The sequence below is a fragment of the Rutilus rutilus genome, assembly GCF_951802725.1.
Source record: "Rutilus rutilus genome assembly, chromosome: 4".
NCBI lineage: Eukaryota > Metazoa > Chordata > Actinopteri > Cypriniformes > Leuciscidae > Rutilus > Rutilus rutilus.
The window spans coordinates 1,822,024-1,848,335 of NC_140212.1; the positions used below are offsets into that span (position 1 = coordinate 1,822,024).

General features: G+C 41.7%; 1 protein-coding gene across 4 annotated transcripts; it reads right to left on the bottom strand.

Moving 5' to 3' along the window:
- Window positions 1-1,553: 1,553 nt before the first annotated feature.
- Window positions 1,554-24,476, bottom strand: arid2 (AT-rich interactive domain 2). 4 transcript variants are annotated; one of them, XM_084408422.1, is made up of 21 exons: window positions 24,022-24,476; window positions 23,824-23,917; window positions 23,094-23,191; window positions 16,963-17,096; window positions 15,603-15,821; window positions 15,452-15,519; window positions 15,292-15,361; window positions 14,911-15,173; window positions 13,426-13,522; window positions 13,126-13,335; window positions 12,170-12,334; window positions 11,113-11,188; window positions 10,894-11,028; window positions 10,607-10,797; window positions 7,560-9,685; window positions 6,436-6,605; window positions 6,204-6,342; window positions 5,360-5,442; window positions 5,146-5,269; window positions 4,955-5,046; window positions 1,554-3,064 (listed from the first exon to the last, which is right to left on the bottom strand). In XM_084408422.1, the coding sequence occupies exons 1-21, from the start codon at window positions 24,111-24,113 to the stop codon at window positions 2,953-2,955; spliced, it is 4,758 nt and encodes a 1,585-aa protein (XP_084264548.1). In that variant the 5' UTR covers window positions 24,114-24,476; the 3' UTR covers window positions 1,554-2,952. The 4 variants fall into 4 exon arrangements, with proteins under 4 accessions (XP_084264548.1, XP_084264550.1, XP_084264551.1 ...); XM_084408424.1 differs by having other exon boundaries at window positions 14,911-15,161; window positions 24,022-24,418; XM_084408425.1 differs by having other exon boundaries at window positions 6,436-6,602; window positions 14,911-15,161; window positions 24,022-24,262.
- Window positions 24,477-26,312: the final 1,836 nt, after the last annotated feature.

Genomic DNA, 26,312 nt, shown 5'->3' on the forward strand with positions numbered 1-26,312 from the left:
TATTTCAACGGCAAGAGGAAAACCTTGCAGTAATTTATCTTGCATTGACTTAATGTTAAATAATACATTTTTGATGCCCATGTGCTACTGCAAGACACCTGGAATATTACTTATTTTGTTAAGTAGAAATATATTCTTATATCAGTAATAGACATTTAAAAAAGCGAGCCTGAACGCCCTCCTGTGGCGATTTGTAGGAATAACACTAATGCAATTTATTTCTGCGATTATAACTCGAGCCAAAGGAAAACCTTGCATCAAATAATTTTGCGATTATTTAGTATATTTTAATAAACGGTTTATGATCCCGTGTAGCAATAAAACATGTGGCAATTTTTTTTTTTGTTTTGTTGTTGTAGAAATATATTCTTATTCACGTCCTCCTGTGGCGATTACGTGAATTACATTGATGTGAACTTTACGTCTACGGGAGGAAATCTTGCATTAAATTATCTTATATCAATTCACATTTATATATTGTTAATTATTTTGTGCCGAGGCAGAGTATTTTATTTATTTATTTACTGGAGTGGACGTAATTTTTTTTAATATTTAAAAAAATTCTTCCGGATAAATTTCTTTATAACACGGCAATATTTCATAACAAAATAAGAACTGTCTTTTTAGTTACCTTATTAAATAATAACCCTTTTTTTAAGTTATAATAAGTCTATTTAAAAATATTTAGTACAACGACAAAAAATAAAATGGGGAAAACACGGAAGCGGCGTAATCACGTGCACCTGCCAGCGATTAACCGCATCACGTGACAGGTAAATCATAAAGCATAAGCAGCACCAGTTTTAATATCTCTGGCCGTTCACTTTACAATAAGCCTAATCGATCTTTCTGAACTTACGTGTTTCCCAGACTCGAGCCTCATTCCTCCTGCAACAATGTAGTTTTGACATTGTACTCATTGCACATTCTCTCTGCTCTGCCTGAAGGGGTTGTATTCGCTAACCGCCTCGCTCTACATTATCCAGCTTATTACATGGCTACCCACCAAATAAATCAATAGTTTGACACAAAATATTGATCTAAAAAGGAGTTTATTGATTTAAAAACGATTGTATTGCTTCCGCTAAAGAAAATAGTCCGTTCCGTCTCTACGGTTAGAATCCTGCGTCCATAGCAACGCTCTGTTTTCCATGGCAACGGTGTGTTATGCTTCACAGCGGTCAGTTATAAAGAAATAACACACCGCTTCTACATTAGAATTCAACCAAGCCATGTAATAAATGATAATAATGCGCGTTTGAGGGCAACTATTATGGTGTATTGTGTCTGAAATGTAAAGTGTCATGTCTGCTGCTTCACCTTCTTCATCCAAATCACTTTGAAAAGTTGTGAAAAATGATGGGCAGATTTGTTGGCGTCTATAGCTTCATATTTATATGTATTACATGAATGAGTATTTATGAATGAGATCTTTTACAACAAATCCATGTAGAGAAACATTGCCCGACCACTTTCAGCAAATCAAACATCCATATTAGAGCATCTTTTTAATGATTTTGAATGTCTGAAGAAAAAAAGGCATGTCAACAGTGTGTCAAAAATGTTCAGTCTTTTATTTAAAAACTATAAACAGTCACCAAAGTAAATGAAGCCAATCTATATCAGACTGTTAGATATATGTATCATCGCACACCCTACAGACACTGCAGAAATGGTGGTGGTGAGGGGGGGGAGAGGCGGGGGGGTTGGGGTCACGACCCCGCTGGGATGCTAAACACAACAGGCAGTAATAAATGTTACACAACACACAGCAGAGAGGACAGCCTGGGGTCCGGGAGCCGGAATGTGGCGTGGTCGTAAGAATGGATGAAAAAAGAAAAAGAAAAAACGCAAAATAGTACAATAAAATCCCACACTATATTAAGATAGAAAAAAGGTCTGGAGGAAAATATCATCATACCTGCACAGAAAGCAAAGAACACAGGAGAAAACCTGTATAAAACTCCATGTATTTAAACCAATTTACAAATACAAAAAGAATCACGTACGGGCGGGCGGCTCGTACTCTGACGGTTACAGTGAATACAGGTTGAGGGGAATACCTTCAATATTTGTTTTTTTGTCTCTTCTACAAAATGACATATGATATATTATTTCATACTCTTTCAGCCAGCAAAATGAGTTCTACAAGTTATAATAGTACAAAAAAGGGGAGAAAAAAAAACAAAAACAAAATCACAGTTCCACAAAGAAAAACTTGTAGCCCTCAGCCAGCCCTCCCAAAACTTTACAGCATCAGTACCTTCGCAGAATATTTACAGGGTTTAAGTACATTCATCCACTGCTGAGTACAGAATCACATCTCAGACGAGTAACCAGGGGGTGGAAATAAAAAAAGTGAGTCTGAATCTACTTAACGTAATGCTTCTGATACCAGTGGGCAGCAGCGGCATGAAGGAGGGTGATTTAACTTTATATCTATTCACAAATATGTACACGTTTTTTTTTTTTTGTCTCATTTACTCATATTGGTATTTATTTCAATAATAAATAAGTGAAAATATAATCGGCTCAAGTAAGAAAACCAAGCTATCAAGTTACAAAGAAAAAAAAGAATCTAGCCACACCTCCGCCGCCCCGCCCCGTTGTCCACTTGCCCCGCCCACAAACAACCCCCCCCCTCCCCCCTCATCCAATCAGAGGCGCTCGTTCGGGACTATAAAAATGTGCTCGTTGGGCCAGGCGTGAAGAGGCGGTTAGAAGAGTGAAATGGGCGCTGGTTTCTGAGTGGCTGGTGGAAGACCCGTGGCAGTTTGAGAGGGACTGGGAATGGAGAGAGAGAGAGAGAGAGAGAGAGAGAGAGAGAGAGAGAGAGAGGTGTTTAGGGAGACGAGAGGTATCGCCCCGTGACCCAACAACGCTGGCGTCCAGCAGAATGGGGAGACTGGATTCTTCTCATCTGCTTCCCAAGGTTTTTGGGTTGAGCCGAGCTCAGGCCTGCAGAGAGCGCGCGAGTTCGTAAAGGCATTTAGCGAGCGTGGTGGAGACCTCCATAGTGCTCAGCGCCAACACACACAGATGATTCTCATGCCGCCTCACCAGCCTGAACACAAACACACACACACACACACATTACATTCATCATGTCTGCTTCATGATGCTGGAGTACATGTACATGCTGGAACAAGGCAATCTTCAACATCAACACTCACATTTCACACCAAAATAGAAAATATTTACTATTATTATTAATAAACATTAATACAAATACTATTTCAAGATTTTCTGCATTTTGACATTATGGGTAAAACTATACAAGTTCTCGTTTATTGATATTAGTTAATGCATTAACTAACAATGAGCAAAATATTTTAATATTCAGCATTTATTGTAAATGTTGGATAAGAAAAACGTTCAAGTGCATTAACTCATGTTAACATACACATTTTTGAACTTAAAAATATAGCCGTAAATATGATTAGTAAGTATTACTCATTAAGTTGACTTATGTTAACAAGTGAAACCTTAAATGTAAAGTGTTACTGCATGATGACAATTAAACATTTTTGATAACACTTTAGATTAGTTAACATCCGTTAATGCATCGACTGACTAACAATAAGCAAAACATTTGTTATGGTATTTAATATTCTTAGTTAAAGTGTTGTTAAAAACTGTTCATTGTTCGTTCATGTCAGGTCTAATAAATATTATAAACAGATAGTAACCTGTGATTTTAATAATGTATTAGTAAATGTAGAAATGAACACTTAAATGCTTAAAAAGTATTTTTGGAAACACTTTAGTTTAGGGTCCAATTCTCACTATTAACTTGTTGCTTATAAGTATAATATTACGAGGATATTGGCTGTTTATTAGTACTTACAAAGCGCATATTAATACATGATTCTGCATGATCATATTCTACATCCCTTAATACCTAAACAACTATCTTAACTATTAATAAGCAGTAATTAGGAGTTAACTGAGGCAAAAGCCATAGTTAATAGTGAGAATTGGACCCGAAACGAAAGTGTGACCATTTTTTGGACAGTTCATGATAACTCATGTTAAATTAATCCTTATTGTGAAGTTTTGCATCAATCGTGAGAATAATGTGGATTTAAAAAAAAAATGTCTGCAAAGTAGTAATCATGTACATGTATATACACAATAAAAAATTCTCTATGTATTAGAAAGTGAATGATAATTAAATACTTTACAGTTTACATATATATTTTGGCTATGCAGTAAAGAGAACTAGCAGAACACTTATCTAGGTCAAGCAAATGCAAAAAATAGGCTTTATGCAAAACACAATTTCTTATAACTTTATTTTTTATTTTTGTGTGAAATATGATTCAAAATGTATGGAAGCTTGTTTCCGCCACAAAATAAAACATTTTAAAAGATAATTGTGACTTTTTATCTCACAATTGCGAGTTTACATCTCGCAATTTTGACTTTATTTCTCAGAACTGCGAGATATAAAGTCAGAATTGCGAGATATAAAGTCAGAATTGCGAGATATAAAGTCAGAATTGTGTGAAATAAAGTTGCAATTGCGTCTTATAAAGTCATAATTCTGACATTATAATACGCAATTGGGAGATATAAAGTCAGAATTGTGTGATATAAAGTCGCAATTGCGTGTTGTAAAGTCAGAATTGTGAGATATAAAGTATTCTGAGGTTAAAAAAATAATAATAAAAAAATAAGTATTTTTTCCCCCTTAGAATTGGACTTTATATCTCACAATTGTGAGAAAAGATGTCAGAATTGCAAGATATAAACTCACAATTATGCGTTATAAAGTCAGAATTGCGTGATATAAAGTCGCAATTGCGAGAAAAAAAGCAATTATCTTTTAAACTGTTTTATTCTGTGTACTTGACACAATGTCTACATAAAGAAAATCTAAACTTTGATCTTACAGAGTATTACTCATACATGATTATGCTTTTATGCCACAGAATGCACACGGTTTACTTACTTCCGTCCACAGTCCGAGTACTTGGCGATGCTCTTTAATGTTAAGGCAGCAGTTAGTCTAATGTGTTTGGTCATTGGTCCCTCTTTATCGTCCTGAACAGACAAAACAAAAACACATCAACTATAGCTCCAGTCTCCACACGTCTGAAAGCAGCGGAGATGCCGCTGTTGTTGGCATGAGCTTGCACTCACTGTGAAGTCCCTGAACACAAGGTTCCTGGAGCCTCGACGTAAAGCCATCAGAGCTGCGCTGGGGTGGTTGACGAGAGCTTTCTGTGGTCTGGGAGGAGGACTGCTGACCGCCGCTGGAGGAGACCTGCACACACACACACACACAGGGAAAATGTCTGTCACAATCATCTACGTCCATAAGCTAGCATGAAAGAGCTGAAGTAGTTCTACACACTTGGAAGTGTTGGGGTTGCTGCCTTGTGTTTGCTCCTCCAGTTTGAGTGCAGCTATGAGCGCTTCCCTCGAGCAGTGCTTATCCTGCAAAACACACTCTCAGATTAGTAACACACACACACACACACACACACGCTACCTGGCAAAAGTCTGGAATTGTTATTGAAAGTCGTCTTTTATGCTCACCAACACTGCATTTATTTGATCAAAAAGAGTGAAAACTGCAATATTGTAAAATAGTACAACAATTTCTATTTGAATATATTTTACAATAATACATTTAAAATGACAAGATCCTTCAGAAATCTCTCTAATTTGCAGATTTGCTGCTCAAGAAACATTTCTGATTATTATCAATGTTGAAAACCGTTGTGCTGCTTCATATTTTTGTGGAAACTCAGCATTATTATTTTAATACTGACATTACAGAGTTATTATAACTCAAGATTCAAGATTCAGAAAATTCTTTGAAATGGAATATTTTGTAATATTAATTTGATGCATCCTTGCTGAATAATATATATATATATAATTTTTTTTTTTAAATCTTACCCTAAAAATTAAGCAGCCAGACTTTAACACATTTAAGCATCAAATCATCACATTAAAATGATTTCTGAAGGATCATGTGAGTAATGATGCTGAAAACTCAGCTTTGTCCACAGGAAAAGTTACATTTTACTACATATTCACATAGAAAACTGCTGTTTTACATGCTAGTCAAACTTTTTGACCAAATAAATGCAGCCTTGGTGAGCAGAAGAGGCTTATTTCAAAAACACAAAACCCTTTTGACCGGTGGCTTAGCAAGCAGCATCTATAAAAACAGAAAGACAGGGTCTTGCCTGCAGGTGTGTGATGAAGGATAGTCTCTGTCGAGGAAAAGGTTCACAGCCCTCCCATTGGCACTGCCCTGGGTACACGTCTTTACTGCCATGTTGGGTAGCTGCATGGTAAAACACCTGTGATGGCGTGTCAAACCACCTGAAACACATCATGGTAAAGCGTTAAGTCACATTAACCACCACTGACCAAGAACAGCATCTCTACAACAAAGCACATCACACATTTTCCTACCGTTTGCATGCTTGCCACAGACATTTAAAGTTCTGTCCAGGTTTGCGTGCTTGCTCTGGAGAGAGGGCGGGTGCTGGAGAACTCTGATTGGCTCCCGGTGCTGGAGAACTCTGATTGGCTCCCGGTGAAGCCTGATCCACTGGAGGCGGACTCTGAACTGACACAGGCTGCTGTACAGCGAGTAGAAGGCTTAAGGTTAATTTAACATTGATTATGCAGTCTGAAAACATCAACTATGGCACATAGTTATAACAATAATAATAGTCAAGCACGGTATAAATGTGCATGTTTTACTAGAAATAGAAAATACAGTGCCTCGCACATCTGAATTATTCATGTGTGCGTCGGATAAAAATCCAATATAAATACGAGATGTATAAATCCACTTAAACTGGGCACTTCTTTTAGATGTAGAATTAAGCTTTTTCTTTGTAATCAAACGTAACAGGTGATTTGAAATTTGCTGATACTTTTGCATGATTTGTAATCCTGAGGAAGGCCGATGACCGAAACATTGCTAATATAAATTCACGATGATGATGATGATGATGATGCAAGTTTAAGTATTGGACAGGATTTATACATTAAGTGCAAGAAAAACAAAGAAAAAGAAAAGGATACAAGGGCAAAAAAGGTCACATGTCAGTCCAAAAACAGAAAAATAGCTACACTACATTTTGCATGCAGAAAATTAAGCCCATTTAAGTTGTTTGCAAGTTCATGTTCATTTTCAATGCAAAATGTTTTTGCATGATGGCCTCATTGGCCCTGCAATTTCTGCAATGTGAAAAAAATGAACAATCTCACTGCCATCGCAGCAATTTTCGTGAGATTCACCCAAATATCCCGACTGAGTATTTGATGACACCACGTTGAAAAACACATCAACAACTTAGCATCTAAAAATCAACCAACTTGTTTCTGATCAGGCAAGACACTGAAGGTGAATAGGGCAATCATCACACTTCCACCAGCTGATTAAGCACATTAAGACACATTAAGGTGTTTTGCATTACAAGTTCTCTGAAATATGCACTAATTTGCATACATTTCCAGAAAGGAGATCTGAACATTGGATAAAGCCAGGTAAACGTTGTGTTCAGATTAAACCTAAATCACATTACCTGAGCATTGGTTTCAGGAAGCGGCGAGGGCACACTTGGTCTCTGCTGTGCTGCATTCTCTATTGCTACTTTTGCTACTGTGCTTGGGTCTGCGCCCGCCGGCACGGCCACCATGGTGGCGCTGTTGCCAGCATTGTTGGGGTCGCTGATGGTCACTATCCGTACACCCATTTTCGTGGGGATGCCGGAGTTACCTCGTTCCCCGTCCTCCAGCGGTCTCTTCAGCGGCCGGCTCTCCATGGTGCCGTTAGCGGGAGGCGGCTCGGAAACATGCGGAGGTGGGGAGTGGTTATGAGGTGGGTGCTGTTGCCTCACGCCCAATGTCTCTGAGTTTGGGCCGTTGGAGATCTCAGCGCCGTGGCTGGGCCCGTTGGCCAGGCGTTCTGCCTGCTCTGCTTTGGCAGTGTCCGTGAGAGAGTCCGTGAGCCCGTGCGCTTTCTGAGGCGACAACACCTCACCGTTCCCCATGTGTTTGGAAGCCTTATGATTTGGAATGTTTTTGCTTGGATGGGAACCAGCGTCCGATCGCTCTAAGTCACACACCCCGTTCACCATTAGCTTTTTAGGGTCGCAGGGCGTCTGCTTTCCAGGGCCTTCGCTGCCGCCCTGGGGGCCGTTCGGCGCCTGTGCAGCCTCTGCTTGGCTGTTCCCTGAGTGATATGGAGGTAGACTCGAGTCGAATTTCCTCCCGTTGAGCAGCTTCGGTCCGTCCACCTCCGCCGATTCCCCATTGCTGGCTTTGGCCGAACCATCGGGGACCGAATTGTTCTCCATGACCTCGATCTTGCGTTCATGCACGTGCAATCCCGTGGCATCCTTGGCCTCCTCCTCCTTTTGGCAGATGATTTTGTCACCTCGGAAAGGTGGAATGGGCGTGGCTCCCGCGATTGGCAGAGGCGGAGTCAACTGCAGGCCGATTGTGGGCGGAGTCTGCGCTACCTGGCCGGGGAAGCCAGAGTTTGGCACAACAGTGAAGGTAACTTGGTTGTTGGGCGCAGCCTGCAGGAGTGTACCAGGAGTAGAGGTGGAAATGATCTGGCCTGGTAGTATTGAGATGGGAACAGCACCGGGACTCTGCATAAGCTGCACGTTCAACTGCGGTTGAGGTGGCACCGAACCGCTGTTGGTCACCTGGTATACGACTTGCGGACTGGGCGCCCTGGTGCTCGCCGGAGCGGGAACTTGCGGAGCGGGGAGAATGAGTTTTCCGCCAGGGGTGGAAGGACCACGTTTCGGAAGCAGTAACTGTTTGATCAGACTGGATTCTGTGGAGGTAGGTTGGGTCGGGGGTGGAGGAGGGGGCGGAGCTTGCTGAAACTGCCGTTTGACGGACAGCATCTGGCTGACTGTGTGTGGCTGGGCCGGGGCAGGGTTGGGGATCGGTGTGTTCGGAGAAGAGGGAGATGACTGGATGGTCTGAGAAGTGGGGTTGGTTAGCACGATTTGATGAATGGCTGGGGCGAATGCGGTGTTGGGTTGTTGATTTGGACTGACGATGACTAGGCTTTGCTGTTGCGTTTGCTGTTGAGGTTGTGGCGACTGCGCTTGAGGTGCTGGTTTGGGGGCGATGTTTTGAAATGCGACACGAGTGCTCGTCACGCCTGCAACGGTCACAACCTGCCCTCCTGCCATTAGGGAAGTGCATGGCGCACTCACATACTGAGGCGGTGCAAGAACCACAGCGTCTTGGGAGCGTTGCTGTGCCAATGAAGGACAAACTCCTTGCACTCGACCTGTAAATACGTGTCCCTGGGGCGCTGGCCCCTGCTGGATCAGTGTAAGAGGGGCGTGATGGAGCAAGGGCTGCTGGGTAGGTGTGCCACTGTGGTTGGGAACTGCGGGCGTAGCAGATGCTGTTGGTATGGAGCTCTGGATCATGGCTGTTTTGAGAATGTCATTGGGTCGTATGGGAACTGGGGCGGTGGCCGGAGGGCAAGGGGGAAGTGTTGCTATTCCTGGCGGGTTCATTGGGAGTCGTGGAACAGTCAGGACTGGCGCAGGAGCACTGGGAGCGTTGGCGTGTGATGATCCGTGCATGGTGAAGGCCACCTGTGGTGATGCCGGGCCGGCAGTAAGGCTTGGTGCTGGTGCCCGGACAAGCTGCACTCCCACACCAGGGGGCAGCGCTGCATGAATAAACAAGATGCAACTGGGTTATCCTCACATTCAACACTGTAGGGGTTTTGTTTCATTCTTATAATCAGGTTAACTAGGGGCCTATGATTTAAGCAATGCAGAAAACACAGACCGAATTGCGGAATCCAGTCATAAAAAGTGGAATTTAATGTATAACTTTCACACAATTTTCATCCGTGTTTTAATTTAAACCATAAACCGGTTGTGCAGTACTTGTTTAAATTTCATTTGATTAATTTTAAACTATTAATTCAATTGTTAAAGTTATGCATGTGTCATTTGATTACCCATTTTTCGTATATTAAATCAAAACCGGATCCAGAAAAATCAGAAAACAGACAGAATAAAAAAAAAAAAAAAAAAAAAAACATTTCATAGGGAACTATTAGTGTTAAATATATTAATGAATTGTTAGAGTTATACGAATTTAATTGATTTCACATCCTATTTAATTATAAAAATGTATTTAAACTTAAAACGGAATCCAGAAAAATTAAAATGAATTTTTTTTTTTTTTATGGATTTCACAAAGCCTTGTTAGTCTTTATTTTTATTTTTATATATATATATTTACAAGGTTAATAAACTTAAATTGTTGTCTGAAAAATAATACTTTCTGTATCACTGGCATCATTTTGACATTCTGTTTTTCCATAAAACACTGAAAAGAATGTGTGAAAGTTTCTCTGACTGTACAAAGTCCATGAATATTTAATGAGTTTAGCACTGAGGCAGTTTATGATTGGCTGTCTGTTGCTAAGCAACATTCTAAAACTTTCATGTTGTACAGTTTTGGCACCAAAATTCTGTGTTAGCTCCACAAAAACAGTGTTTCATAAGCCAGGTTTGTTGCCAGCCACTGCAAACCGACAAGTATGAAATGTAATTAATCCAGTTAACTGTGCATCTACCTGACTGGGCCTGAGGGGTTTCTGAGGGGGCTTCGTGTTTAGGAACTGGTGCAGGACTGGCCTGCTGCTGATAATAAAGCTGGACGGGAAGAGGAATCGACCTCTTCCTCACACCAACCACATGTATTTGAGCCTGCCCACTCAGCCGTGTGTCCTCAACACGCTTCACCGTGTGATTAGGAAACAGCGTCCTGAGAAACACACAAGCACAGCGTTAATTTTCTGTTCGAGTTCAATATATACCATTTAGGAGAGCGCCGTCTGCCCAACACTTCCATTAATCTCACCTCAGGCATTTGTAGAAGTTGTTGGATGTCAGCACACCACCCCGCGCCATCTTGCTGCAGGTCGCCAGATATTCAGAGTACATCTCCGAGCGAGAGACCGAACAGTCTGGATGAACCTCGAAATGAGCGTTTAGCCTACCAAGAGCAGAAAGCATTCATGAATCACCCGAACACTTAACGGATTTGAGAAGTGCAAGAACGAGAGACATGCAGTCTTACCACTGATTTGTGAATTTCTCTCCATCTACTTCCACAATCCCAGGCGGAGGCGTAGACTGCACAGGTGCCCTGTTCACTGCAACGAAACAACCACAAACACAATGTAAATTAACTCATTAACACAGCTACTGCTCACTGTAGGAGTATTCCTCTATTTACTAACTCACCCATTTTTGTGGGACATTTTTAAACTATCTTAAGACTTAAAAAGAGCACTAGTTCACAATGCTGCGCTTCAAATCAACACTACATCATCATAACGCCATGTATCATGGTGATTCGTAAACAACAATGGGCATCAGAATGCAAGAATCGATCATGTTATCCCATAAAGCATGTCGTTGTCGACTCAGTGTCTGCATCACGGCGTCCCTAAAGAAAGACTAGCATGTTTAATTTCTCTCCGGTCCTCTGCGACTGGTTGTCACATTAGTGACATTGACCAATAAGAGCACAGAAGCTCTTCCATACACAGCTTTCAAACATGGCAAAAAGAAAGCAAGTCTATGGGTCCTGGTGCTTCTAGGTTGAATTAGGTAATGGAGGAGCTATGGCAACAATAATCCTGCCTTTATGAGGTTTCCTTGAGCGACAACCATGACAGAGTGAAAACTGGTGAACGAAAGTGCAGTGCTGGAATTAGCATTAAGCTAACACGCCAATTCAGTAGCCATTTGTTTGTTTACTCTCGAAAGTCACTAGTTCTGCCTTCTCAATGACATCACGTACGTCGTTAAAGATGGCAAGCGATGACTGGTTGGAAGCAACATGTAGTCTGACATGTTTCATGTCCACGATATGAATTTAGGAGGCAAAATCGCATAATCTGACACAGTGAAGGGGATGAATGACTAGTGACTATCTGTCTAGTTGATTTTAATATGTATATTTGATATTTGCATATTTATTTTATGCCATGCCAGCTTATTTGTCTATTTTCATCACAAAAAACAAAATACAAACTTTTTTTGTTTTGTTACTTCATTATGTAAATGACTTGAAAAAAAAAAAAACTTCTTGGGAGATTTTTTGAAATATCACAACATATGATTTGTACCAGCGCCAGGAGTGCCTTGCGTAGGAGGGGGAACGTGCTCCACGAGCTGCGGTCGGACCTCTGAGACCTGACAGCTGGAGGCCTGATGCTCGATGAGTTTGACTGCCGTCAGGGCGTCGGGTCCGAACGTGTGCAGGTCCACTGACACCAACCGCACTAGAAGATCTGACACACACCAACACAAACTAGTCAGTTCACTGCTCATCATGGTTAGTGATGCACCAACATTTCTGCAACCGAAACTGTTTTGAAGGGCTGAAATCACAGACCGAAAAAGGGAAGTTTATTTAGCACTTCTGGCAAGGTGAATAATATCAATATCAGATTCTCATTTTGATGATTGGATATTGATTTTTTAAATCTCAAGGTTGATCTTTTAGTCACTAAAAATTATTTGTAGCGCCCCGTCATCCAATAAATCGCAATAAGCTTTGTAACTTTTGGTCTGAAAAAGGCTCAGCTTTGTCAATTTTATAACAAAAAACAAACAATAAATGTTTTCATGCTCTTTAATGATGCGTGACGGATCGCTGTAGCGCCTCAGTTCAAGCAGCAGATGAACTAATCATTTCTTCCTCTTTACTTGCAGTTAGAAGCACGAAATAAACATTAAGAACATTATAAGGCATGTTGAAAAAAAAACAGTACAACTAAAATGTATCATGCCCCCCCTTTAATCAGAAAGATGTAAAGCTTGTAAGAAAGTCATGTAACATTACATTTATGTGTTTTTTAATAAACCTGTCATGAAATCAAGTTATTACAGCCACCATTCAAGTTTATATATTTAAAAGACAGACGAACTGGAGCAGAAACATCATTATATCATTAAAAATTTGATATAAAACTGCCTAATGTGCAATATATTTTTTAATGTTTATTATTAAATAAACTTGATTGATTAATAGATTATTAATGCATTTCTCATATTTTAAGCAGGAGATGTAGGAGCATACCTATGCTTCTCTCCACGGAGGAGATTTTTGAGCATGTGATCTCCCCGAGCTCGGCCAGCTGGTACAAAACCTCGAGAGCCGAGATGACCAGCATGATGTCCGGCAGCGTCAGGAGGGCAATGACTTCTCGGTACGACTCCTGATCCACATACTCGCAGATCAGGACGCCGTTATCCTCCACTTTGCTCAGGTTCCCCAAGATTTCCATGGCTGCAGGACACAATGGAAATATATTCAGCATCTTTCCCAGAAAACCACAAGCTTTTACTGGACGAACGGCTCACCCGAAAGGATGCTTACCCCTCATTTTGAGAAAACGATCCCGTGACAACAAACATTTCGTGATGGTGTGAAACATCAGATGTGTTGTTCGGAAATCAACTGGATCCAACTGAAGCTGAAAAAGGACAAACACAGACCGTTAAACAAAAGATCTGACACAAACAGCCCATAAAACCACAGAGTCATGGCTGATTTTTGTAGGCCAAAACTTGGAAATGAGCATTTTAGTAATTCCCGTTCCATCATCCTGAAGGCAATGTTTTTTTTTTGCATTAATGCACCTGGCATGTATTACCCTGCGTTCGGTTGGCTTACTAAAGTGCGCAAGTGTAAATATGTGACACACTGCGGATTTAGACAGCTCATCCAGAGTGGGCAAAAAAATAAACGTGTACAGTCAAAATACTGCTAAATTTTTTAACACCACATCTCACATAAATAAATGCAATACTATACTAGGTTGTCAATAATGACTAGATTGACATCACTACCAGGGAATAACCAGATTTTTTATAATATAAAAGTTGTGTCCCACATGATGCGCCATACATACACTCAACCATCTACTGTATGAATACAGTTATTTGACATCCAGCATCAGTCCGACTGTTGAGTGCATGAAGTGTCCAACATTATCTAGACATTAGACATTATCTAGACATTTAAAGTGCAAAGTCTTTTGGGCATTTTCAGTGTGAATACACTACTCGCACTATTTATACTACAAGTACTACCACAAGTAGGCGAATAGGGACGAACCTAAACTCTTGTTAACGCCGTTTACTCGAGTTGCCAGGTTATTCGTTTGCACCAAGCGGCAACCTCCCTGTCTCTCTCTTGAAACCAACACGGAAGTGAATTCAACGGCAATTCATCGACTGGCTGCAAAAGTGAGTCAAATTTACAGCCTGGTGCAAAAAGTGGCTTTGGTCTATATAGCTTATTTTTCCCTTCATGACGACTGTGAGGGGGGTGAATTTTTTTATAACTCATCCGTTTTCATTATATTAAGCCTTAAAGTTCTGCATAATTAAGTGTGTCCACTTTTGAGTGACAGGTGGATTCCCGCGGCTGTGGTCATTAGTCATCATTAGCCGTCTGTCTGCTGTCTGTTAGCCGTCACGTTACCTCAGCTAATTGTCTGACTGTAAAAATAAATAAATTCGGGAGTGATGCGCTACCAAGATGGCGACGGTCGGCCACGCCCACTTTAGGCTTCAAAAACGGTCTTCAGAAACCTACGGGTGACGTCACGGACACTACGTCCATATTTCTTTTACAGTCTATGGTTTGCACGTAAACCAGGACAAAAGGTTACTTCAATAAGTTGATTTTTGGGAGTTATCATTGTATCAGTGCATATGTGCTCATTGTCTGCAATAATGCAAAAGTCAATGAAAAAATCCTTTTGTTGATGGAACCAGAACTAACTTCCAGTTTGGCCTGCAAAAATGTGTCATCACAACAACACTAGGATGTATCTTTTAGATGGTGAACTCTGACCTCTCCGGCGACGTTGCCGAGCGTGTCGAGACCCAGCTGCCGTAGCTGGATGAAGGAGCAGTGCGCACACAGCAAGAGGAAGCGCAGACATGTGCGATTAGCTGCCAGGAGTTTGATGTTAGCCTCCTCGAAGGACAAGTTCCTCAGGATCATCGCCACCTGCAACACCCGCTGGCCCTCGACGTCTCCGATGCCCACGCTTCGTGCCGGGTGGAAGAGAGAAGTGCAGACGTCCCTCGTCTCCGATCCACCTGAAAAAACAACTACGCACGCTTAGTGTGAAGTAACGCTCGGATGAATCATCTCGACAAATCAAAGTGAAACTACGCCATCACCACATCAAAGGAAACAAGAGTAGCCGACACGTCAACCCACACATACTTTGGGATGTGCTGCTCTTGTCTGAGATGAGATCTTTGACTTCATTGTCTTCAATGACATCTTTCCAAAACTACGAAGACAGGACAAGAGAGTTAAGAGCACAAGAGGAGCAATTCATACTGTTACAGTAAATAGAAAGCAAAAAGCATGCAATTCTTACCCTCACAAAGTCTCGTGACGTTTTCTCCCGCCAGTCTGTCCCAAATACAACTGAAAAGCTGCCTAATGCTGAAAGACAAACACACATGTGACGTTAAAACACACGCAGTCCCGAAGCGTAAATCCTCTAGGAACCGCAGAAGCGAACGTACAGTCGTCGAAGACTCCAGCGTGCGCCAGCAGCAGCGTGACGAGTTTGGGCTCTTTTTCGAGCTGCATGGCATGCTTGCTCTCGTTGGACAGCAGCGTGCACACGTTAATGGCAAAGTCCACCTCGTTCGGGAGACCGGACAGGAGAGACAGCACCAGTTTGTTGTAATCGGATGGAGGGATGAAATCCGTCGACAGCCCATAGCTTTGGCGGAGATAGTCTGTCAAAAAGGAAAGGCAAAAAAGAGGTGGTTCTCAGAGATTCATACACAACAAGACTCAGTCAAGTGTGAATCCCTCAGGCTGTTTAGACACCATAAATGTAAACTTCACTCCTCACTACATCAGAATATGGAAGGTAGGGGTTTGTCGGGCCCTAGGAATTTATATTTCCCCCCAAAATCAGTTTTCTGTGTTCATTTTGTTCAATGAAATCAAAAAGGATATCTAATCAATTGAATTCATAATACATTTTAACAATAAGTTGCCCTATGAAATGTTGCCCTATACATTTTCCAGATTCTGTGTTTAAAAATGTATTTTTTTAAATGACCGTAATCAAATAAATGCATAAAACAAACAATTTAATTCTTTTATTTTATTTTAAATGTTATCAAAGGAAATCTGAAAAATTTATTTAGTTTTTTTGCAAAGCAAAGGGAACTACATTCTGTTGTACAATAGTAATATATTTCTGTCATAATTTCTTCAAGTAAAACCAAACCTTTATTTTGGCAGGTTGTAGTGAAGACTGAGTTTGAGTTTGTGTGTGTGTGTGTGTGTGTGTGTGTGTGTGTGTGTGTGTGTGTGTGTGTGTGTGTGTGTGTGTGTGTGAAATGCTGGTGAAGTGAGAGTAAGTTCTTATGTAGTTTCCTCATTCACGAACGTCACACGTGTTTGAGCACGTGTAGTGGACCAAACTGCACCACTCTTCTCAGTCGCACAAAGAAAGAACATGCAAACTTCATACGTAAATAGTCTTTTTGCGCTTTAATATTCACAGAAACTAGTTCATAGTCAAAGTATGAGTGGGCTTAGCAAACGGCATTTACAAAGGGTATCGAAGAATAGAAAATTTGACAATGCACAACAAGAAAAACATTCAAACTAAACTACAACCTACACCAATCCATGTATAAAGGGAAATATCAGTCTTTCTGAAATGAGTGTGGCAGAAGAAATACTGTTTCCTTTGTGGCATTCAGTTTTCACAGGTGCAGCCCCAGTTCATACACACTGTGTGTGTGTGTGTGTGTGTGTGTGTGTGTGTGTGTGTGTGTGTGTGTGTGTGTGTGTGTGTGTGTGCGCATGTAATGTATATAAATCTAAAGCCCCAGAGAAGCAGACAGGGCTCATCTGTACCTGATACAGTGTGTTGCTGGTAGTTGTATGACGTGGGTATTGCACCAATCGGAAGCAAGTGTTTAGGATTCCCCGGCTGCTCCTCTTCATCTTCCTCTCCAAAGTGATGCACCTTTTCATACTTCTCTAAATATCTGCAGAGAGGCCAGAAAAAGACGTCAACACACTGAATGACAGACAGATAGATATGCGCTCATGATCCCGGGGGAAATTCGAGAGACGTGAAGACTTTAACATCCAGCAGCAGACACATTTATTTGCTGACCAGTGAGAACCTGTTAAAAAGATTAAGCGCTTATAACAGTATTGTGTACATTTTATAAGATGTTTTAAATGAGCGGATGTCGGTCTCTGTACTCAGACGTGCATTTGGAGGGATAGCATGTGCAAACGTCATTTACTTAATCTGCAAAATCCACACAAACAAAAATATCGCTCCAAACCTGCAAGCCTCAGGGACTGAGAAAAAACACAGTGTTTCTGTTGGTACAAGTGATTGATGCCAATAAAAGATGTTTAGAGAGCAGAGTGTCTGATTGCCAATGTAATAGCCACATATATAGCATAGAATTTAATGATAGTAAATAAGATGCATTGAACTAACTTTGCACAATATTTCTTTTGACAAGATTTTCCAAGTAACAAGGCAGAAGCATGTACAGTTGTTGACCGATTAATCGGTCTGTCAAACGCAAAGAGAACATGCAAATGCCAGAGTCAAACATAAATCACATTTTAAAAAGACCATCACACACTTTACCATATCACACAGCTTGCACACTGTCTGGCGTTCAGAAAGCACGAGAATCAGGGATCAAATGGTATTGTGAGTCTAATAGTAATATTCACAGTCCAGCTCTGCGTGTGTGAGTGTGACTCATCATGAGTGGTTCCCTCAACTGAATGAGCTTTCACTTTTACACACACACACACGCCTCCCACGTGCTACAATACAAACACTATAAATAGACATCTGCTCACCATAAACACTAGAAAACAACACACTGCACTGGACACACACACACACACAGGACTGTGTATTAGGAGCTTAATTAGCTGATATTCAAGACAATCGGAAGATAAGTGTCAAATTTTTGTGAATTGAGTTGATATGCATAGGCTATATATTAGGGGTGTGACAAAACACTCACGTCACGATTGGATACTGAACTCACGATATGATACTATCGCGATATTTTACGCCAAAATAAACAAGTTTCTTATTATTATTAATAATATTATTATTATCAGAACCCCAAAATATTCCCCATCGCATTGTACATTTTATTCAAAAATATATATATAGTAGTTTAATGTAATATGTCACTGAAACTCAAGCATTACTTGCGCTTTTCAATGCAGACATTCGTTGGATCTCTTACACAGACTCTCCCGCTATTATTAATGGACCATACACTAAATATATACCAAACCATCTGAAACACTTTCACTAATTATACTACTAAACCTAGATGATATAAATGATGATTTTTGCAATTTCACGCTTCAGATGCAATCAATCCTAATTCTAATCGCAAGAAAGCGTGTGCAAAATGACTTTTCCTAAACTGTAAATAGTTCGTTCATCCAACAAATGTATGTCCCTCATGTCATTTAACACATGTATGAGTTTGTATGACCTATTGTTTTCTGTGGAACACAAAAGAAGATTATTTGAGGAATGTTGGTAAGAGTTTCGGTTCCACACAAAAGCAAGTCAATTGGGACCAACATGATTATAGTGAACAACATTATACAAAATAATTTTTACATTCTGCAGAAGAAAGTCACACAAGTTGGGAACAACATTACCCTGGTAATCCACGAGAGCACAAGTTGAATTTGCTCTGAGAGTTTACTCTGGCGTCGAGTAATGATGCTCATTAAATATGCCCCTCGATCTGAGCCGCACCAATCACATCGGGTTATCTGATATAGGCGGGCCAGAGGCGAGCTGACGACAGCGCTGTGACGTCGAAGTCATTAGTAAACATTGCAAGATGGCTATGGACGAACACCAGTTGTTTGAAACGGCTACAATGAACGAGTTAGACGTGGCTTTTTATCTAAAACAGGAACAGAAGACGCCGCTCGAATCGTTCCTTTGCAAGGACGTTTTTGCTGGTTTGCTGACCGGATACGGCAAGAGTTAATCTACCAGTTAGCTCCGCTGGTAGCTAAGCGTATGGGGCTTGTTGTGATTGGTCCAATTGCGTGCAGTGAGATTTTCAAATGCATGCTTGGTGCCGCCCCTCGAGCGGGCCGATTTTCATTAGTTGACGCCAGACCATTAATCTTTCAGATTTAGGTCTGGATTTGCAGGCTAGAACAACATAGGGGTGCGTACATAATGACAAGTTTTATTTGTATATCAGTGTTACATTTTTCAGCACCTGCAAATATATAACTACACATCAGCTTTCACACTGAGAAATTAATGAATGAATAATAAAAAACAAACAAAAAAACTGCAGATGCTGATGATTGTACGGTTGCTCAATGTGAGACAGTTCAGACAAACCCACAGCTGATTACAGGCTGATGTTTCTCGAGACACTAAATGAGGACCTTCTGAAAGCATCAGGCCTATTCTGTACAACCCAAGTCAATCTCTGCTGCCTTCCTGCAAAGTTAAGCTCCAATCCTAATCAAATACACCTGAACCAGCGGACTAAAATCTTCAGTGGCACTCGATAATTACAAACAGGTGTGCTGGAAACGAACTTTCAATCGAGTAGCCCTGGTTTCAGAAATCTCTTTCTTCCCACTCACAAACCTGAAAAGTAATAAGGCAGATTCAGCATCTACTATCCAAACCAGACACGTAAATAGAGAAATGAAGCTGGCAGAGCAGGAACTATGGCATTCAGTCAGCGCTCACGTGCACGGCCCCCGGATCCAGACAGTGATTTACTGCCCCCTACTGGAGACACAGGGGAAAAGGTCAAGTTTCACCTGCAGGAGCTGCTCTGTGTCTGGCAGAAAACCAAAACAGGACTCGAGACAACAGTACAACTAATATATCCTCAAACAGAATTAAACAGAGTATATGCAGTGCGGCACTAAAACACTGCAGGTTATGGATAAACTAGAACAAGTTCTAAGTCTCCATATTAGAGGAGCATGAGGCTTCACACAGATTTACACGCAACTTCCATCTAACTATGTGAAACAACATCAAAATTGAGAGCAGACTGACCCACCACAAACACATCTGAGACCAACGGCTGCTCGGCTTCACACGCACATGAAGAGAGGAATGAAACTATTTATGCGTTTAGACACTCGGCCTGCTTTTGAGGTTCTTCTGCGTGCAATTTTAAGAGTAAGTGACGTTCAATCTGCAAACACACATTCACAAAGCATTTATAAATCACTTGACTAGGAGGAAGAACTTTGTTTGGGGGAGTAACACGTGTGCAGGCATAAAAGCATAAAGATTCTACGCTTATTAAAACACAGCTGTATTAAAGAAAAACATGCTCAATGTTTCTGGGAATACTTGAATTATGACTCAAAATGAATCAATACTTTTGGCAAACCAGCTCATTGACAAGATGAACCGAATCAATTGATTCACTCAAATTAATCAGAGGAACAAATGATTAGATGGTCTGTACCAAACGAGGAGTATAACGAATAACACACACGCTCAAATATGCAGAGCATAAAAAAAAATAAAGCTTCCCTCTGCTTTAAAATTGACTATTTGCCAATTACGAAGACATTGACATGTGCTGTTGAGTTGCCCTCCTCTCTTTAGTTGGCAGACGGAGCGCCGGGATGCAGATGCCACATTTAAATGAGTCATTTCACATGCTCCGGTTCAGCAGAGAGAGAGCATCACACCGCGAACCCAAAGACCCAAGTTCAAATCCCTCGCCAGCTCTTCCTCGGCTGTGACGGTGAAGCCAATTCCTCTTTTCGGCGTGTGAGATGAGACTTAGACCGTTTCCTAATGGAGACACCTGTCCTACTACAAGCCGTTAAAAGAAAAAGCACATGAAATTCCTTGAAAAAACAGCCGTTTTGGACCCAGCAAGCACTTCTCAGTGTGTGTGGTGTGAGTGAGTTGGACTAAGTCAGGGTTTCTCAAACTCGGTCCTGGAACAGTTTAGCTCCAACCCTGATCAAACACACCCAAGCAAGCTAATCAATGTCTTCGGGATCACTAGAAACTCACAGCTAGGTGTGTTTGATCAGGGTGCAGGACAGCGGCCCTCCAGGACCGAGTTTGAGAAACCCTGGAGAAATGAGTCCCTTCGGATGCTTTTCCCCTCACTGGATGTGCGTGGGACGCTCCCAAGGTTTTCCGCGGCTTTGAGAAAAACCTTGAACGGTTCTGGGAAAAGGTCTTTGTAAATTAGCCTACATCTGTAATTAAAAACATCCTGATCAAATCAAAACACCTGCAGCTTAAAACCTCAAAATCACACGACTAGTTGAGTGTTTACTAATGTGCACTTGCACATAAACAGGGATGCTTTATTCTACAGCAAACGCCACACTGATTCTCACTCACTTGAAGTTTCAAGATTCTCCATCACAGGTATTGGATTTCCCCCCCTGAACAATCATAAGTGTCTGAACTCTTTAAAAGCTTCAGATCCGCTTCCACCGAGCGCTCGAACTCCCTGAGAGACGGATACACCTCAACATGACACAAACCTCTCCAAGATTTCAAAAACTACTGGAATTACAGCACTAAAGACCTTATGATTATAAAACTAAAGCCAAAATAAATCTATGCATGACTGGATGCTACAAACCAGTTAAAGCTCTGAGACAATGAACCGCACTATTCCGTCCTCATGAGGAAGACACACAGGAGAACGCAAGTTCGCATCCCTCGGCGTTCTGCGATCATCTCACAAACAACCTCTCCTGGAGACTTTGCAGAATGATAATTACATTTAGTCCGTTGCATGGCAGGTGTACGTCTCCTCACAGCCAAAACGCTCCCCGCTGCCAAGTCTGTCTGTCTCTCCCCCTCCATAACCTACTAAACTACAGAGAAGCGCACGTGGAAAACCAGCAGACGCTCCTCGCTTCTGAAACTGCAGATATAGGCTAGAAGAACAGAAAGATTCTGCATGTGCAAACAGCTGCTGACATATTGGGTTGTTTACACATGAATCAAGAGTGTGTGTGTCATAAAACACCATTAACCACATTCATAAGCACACAGATGATAACCTAGAAAGCACAAAACTAGTGCTTCTATAAAGCGACAGTTAAAGAGTCTGAACACACCAACACAGATCCATAACAATCATCACATGCATGTTGAGAAACGTCTTATCCGACCACGAAACCCCTGCCTCCAAAACAAAGGCCTCCAATGAACCAATGCAAGTGACAGATGCATCCGTAAAAGTGACCCAAATACAAGTCCAAAAGAATCCTCTATGACAAGTACAACATGCTGGTTTAGTAATGTAATGTTGCATTGGGAACAATAAGTAGAACACAAGCCTAAACTAAAGTTAAATCTCTTATGCAAATAGAGGAATCAGCAAATTAAAATTGTGAAACAACAAAAATACTAAACTTCAAAACCACATAAAGCACAAACACAAGTGACGGATGCATCCTTAAGAGTGACTTAACTACAACATCTAGCACTGTAAGTCTCCCTGGTTTAGATGTTAAAACACAAGAAATGTTGCATTGGGACATTTAAACCTAAAGCCTTTATAAGTTTGTGTTTCTTATTCAAACACACATGAATTAGCACATGCATGTTGTGTAGCTTGTATTAAAATTAAACTTCAAACCACATAAACAAAGTACTATATGCCAATGCAAGTGACAGGAGCATCCTTAGACGTGACCCAAATACAAGTCCACTTAGAACCATAAATCTCACTGATTTAGGTTGCATTTGTCACTTAATGATGCATGTGTAGGAACACAACAAGACGAAATAAATAAAGAGTGTAAAACCCATCTTAAGTCTCCCTAATGCAATCAGCAACACGAACACACGATCCCCCGAAACACAGGCGTTTGAGTCGGAACCGAGCCGCATGTTTGAGAGCACGAGAGCAGAGAAGCGTCTGTAAACATTGAGCACATGTGCCGGAGTTGATCAGAGAGAGAGAGAGAGAAACTGAATAAGAAAGACTCACCGAAGGTAGTACTGTTTCAAAACAAAAGCAGCATTCGAGCAACTCCTGGGGAAATTGAAATCCTCGCCCAGTTCGGTCCACTGGTTCTTGTCCGACACCTGTAGGGTGAAGAGACAGATGAGAGAGGGGTTCGGTTCAGATGCAGGACCGTGTGTGTGTGTAAGAGAGAGATAGAGAGAGAGAGAGATAATGTGTGTTGTGTATGTGTGTGCATGCTAACTCCAATTAGCACTCCTGCTAACTTACACTTTCCAATGTGAAATGAATAAATCAGACCCGCTGTCGAAAAACAACGTGCTCCGGGGAGAACCTGTCCGAACCCCCGCGAGTGGACCGGACCAGGTCGGTTTGCGAGTGTATTTACAACGCGGAATACACAGGCCTGTGTGCGGCCTACAGTCTCGCAGTCCTCCGCCACACGGGAGACATAAACCCGCTGATGCACACGGCGGGTCCGGACGGGGTTCGGTGCCTCAGCGTCGGTTCTCTTAATCGATGTAAAAGCCGCCCGGTAATTTTGAAGTGAGAGTGTGTGAAAGTGTGTGTGTGCGCCAACACACACACACACACACTCGCTCACTCACATACACACACATACTCATACACAGGCCGATGCTCGGCAGAACCGCAGGCACATCCACCGAACCGGGCTAGGGAGTTGAGTTAGAAGAGTGTGTGTGAGATGAGAAATGTTGAGTTTGGTGTGTGTGTGTGTTTGTAAGGAACTTACCTTCGCGAAGCCCCCTAAAGACACCACTCTCACATAGAGAGCACCCAGGTCCAGCTCCTTCCCACCCACCACGGGAACCTTTTTAAACGGAGATCTGTGGAGAAAAACAACCGAATGAGCACCCGTGATCCGTCCGGACCCCCTCACGCGCCCGGCGCGGGTCACTCAAGTTAGAATAAGCGCGAAATTCCCGCTCACCCTCTGCTGTGGTGAAACTGCCGCAGCTCGTCCAGGAAAGCCTGTCCTTTCCTCCGCGGCTCGGGGAGGTTTTTCCCCGTCGAGTTCGCCATCGTTTCGCTGAAATTCGGTCAAACCCCCAGCTCAGATTCGGTTCCTAAGAGTCCGGGGATCCCATGCTCCGGTCCGGCGCGGCTGCGTGTTTTGAAAAGTTAAAGAAATGACGGAGGATGAGAGTGGAGAAACCCGCTCCAACGGCAGCCCGAACGGACTCGAGCGAGCTCAGCCCAACCGCAGCGCGGAGCCGCTCATGCCTGCACGGGGAAACAACGGTACCGGCTGCGCTTGTGTAGGGGTTTGGAGTGGGTTTTTTGACAGTGCGGGACGGACGCGGCTCCGGTTTAATCGCGCACACTGTGAAGCGGCAGCGGGATCCAGTTCAGACAAAAAGACCCGAGGCCGCGCGGCTCCGCGACGCCCCCAGCAGGCAAACGTCGGTATTGCAACGCCACAGCGCCGCTCATGAACAATAGACGGAGCTCGATGAAGGAAAGGGGGAGTCGCGAAACTCTCTCAAACCGTTAAAAACGGAAACCGGCCATGAGCGTCGGTGGGGGGAAGGGAACTGTCAGTTTAGACTAGCGTCATAAAAATAATAAAACTTGAGTGAGGCAAAGTGTTGGCTATAAGGCTATGAGGAAGGAGTTTAAATGAATGCATTTGTATTTAAAAATCAGTCAATCTGAATTACTTTGACTTTTTATGATAACTTCCATTTGCTGTTTGCATCCAGCTCTTAATTATGCAAATTTTGGGATATTGCTTAAAAAAAAGAAAAAAAGAAAGAAAGTTGGATGGAAGCTAAGATGTGCATACCATACATTCCAAAAGTGTGCATAAAAAATGTATAAAAAAAAAAATCTGATAAAAACACATGCACATAAACTAACCCTAACGCAAGAAAGACGCATTAATAATTCCAAACCCAATAAGATAACATGATATTTATTGCGTTTTGTCTGTGCGCTCTGAGTTAATGTATGATGGCACAGTGGCTTCCATTGCAGCAACTTCCTTTTTTATTACAGAACAGATATTTTGCCCCAATTTTTCAGGAAGTGATGATTTTGTTCTCATGAACACATGGGATGGAAATGGTGCTTTATTCGCCAATGTTTTATTGCGATATTCCAATTTTATATATCCAATATATTTCATGATATATATTTCTCTATATATTATTAATGACTTATGAATATCTGAAATGCAAAAGTAAAAGTCTTTCAGTCTGTTACAAAACATCACATATCTGGCACTGCTAGCTTAAGTTACATCGTGGTGTCTGCAATTAAAGTAGTACAATCTGCGCTTTGTTACAGTAAACGGTCAGGTATTTACTCCCGGTCCCTGGCGATAACCGCCGGGCGGATATAAACGACACGGGGTGACTACATTCAACCATTACACGCACCCCTCTCGCAAGTTATTCTGCCACAAAATGGCGGAGCTCGACGCGAAAGACCCCATTTTGTCAAGCTGACGATAAAAACCGGTTGAAAAAGCGGAATTTTATTTTTCTAACGATATTTTGAGCGAGTTTGCGATGCGTTTCGCCGCGCGTGCTGATATGTTTTGCCGTCGCGCGCCAGACTGGAGAATAATGTCCGCGCGCTCTGGGTTTGACGCGGCGCGAGATCTGCGCGAGCGAAGGCACAAATAAACTAGATTATATTTGTATCATATTTTAAATAGCACTTAATAAACTTGATAGGGAGTCATTTTATCTAGAGTCTTTGCTGTTTAATGTTCTGACCGGTTAGAATTGTTTATGTACATTTATTTGTTATATATTAATAATCTGTTTTCATGTTTTATGATCTGCTCAAATGTGTACTTGTATTTGTTAAGTAATCCAGCTGGATATGCACATCTGCGCGAGCCATGCATTTATGTACTGGATTTGTAAGGCGATGGGAAAACCTAAAAATATCGGTATTTTAAAATGGTGCTGTTCAAAATGGGATGGAAATGGATAAATATTATCCTCTCACAGTCAGATCAGTATTTCATCTGCTAGAAATTGTTCTTTTGTGAGTGCAACCTCTTTAAAATGATTTTTTTTAAATCCGGAAAGACTTGAAAAGTCATGCAACCATCGCACATCGAAATGCATAGACTAAAAGACTACATGCAGCTTTACTTCAGCAAACTCAAAAGCTTCATCAGAGGAGTTATTACACATAAGCCACTGTACCAGATTGTCCACCTAATCTGTTTAGTATTAGTCTGTCATCTGAAGGATGCACGACTAA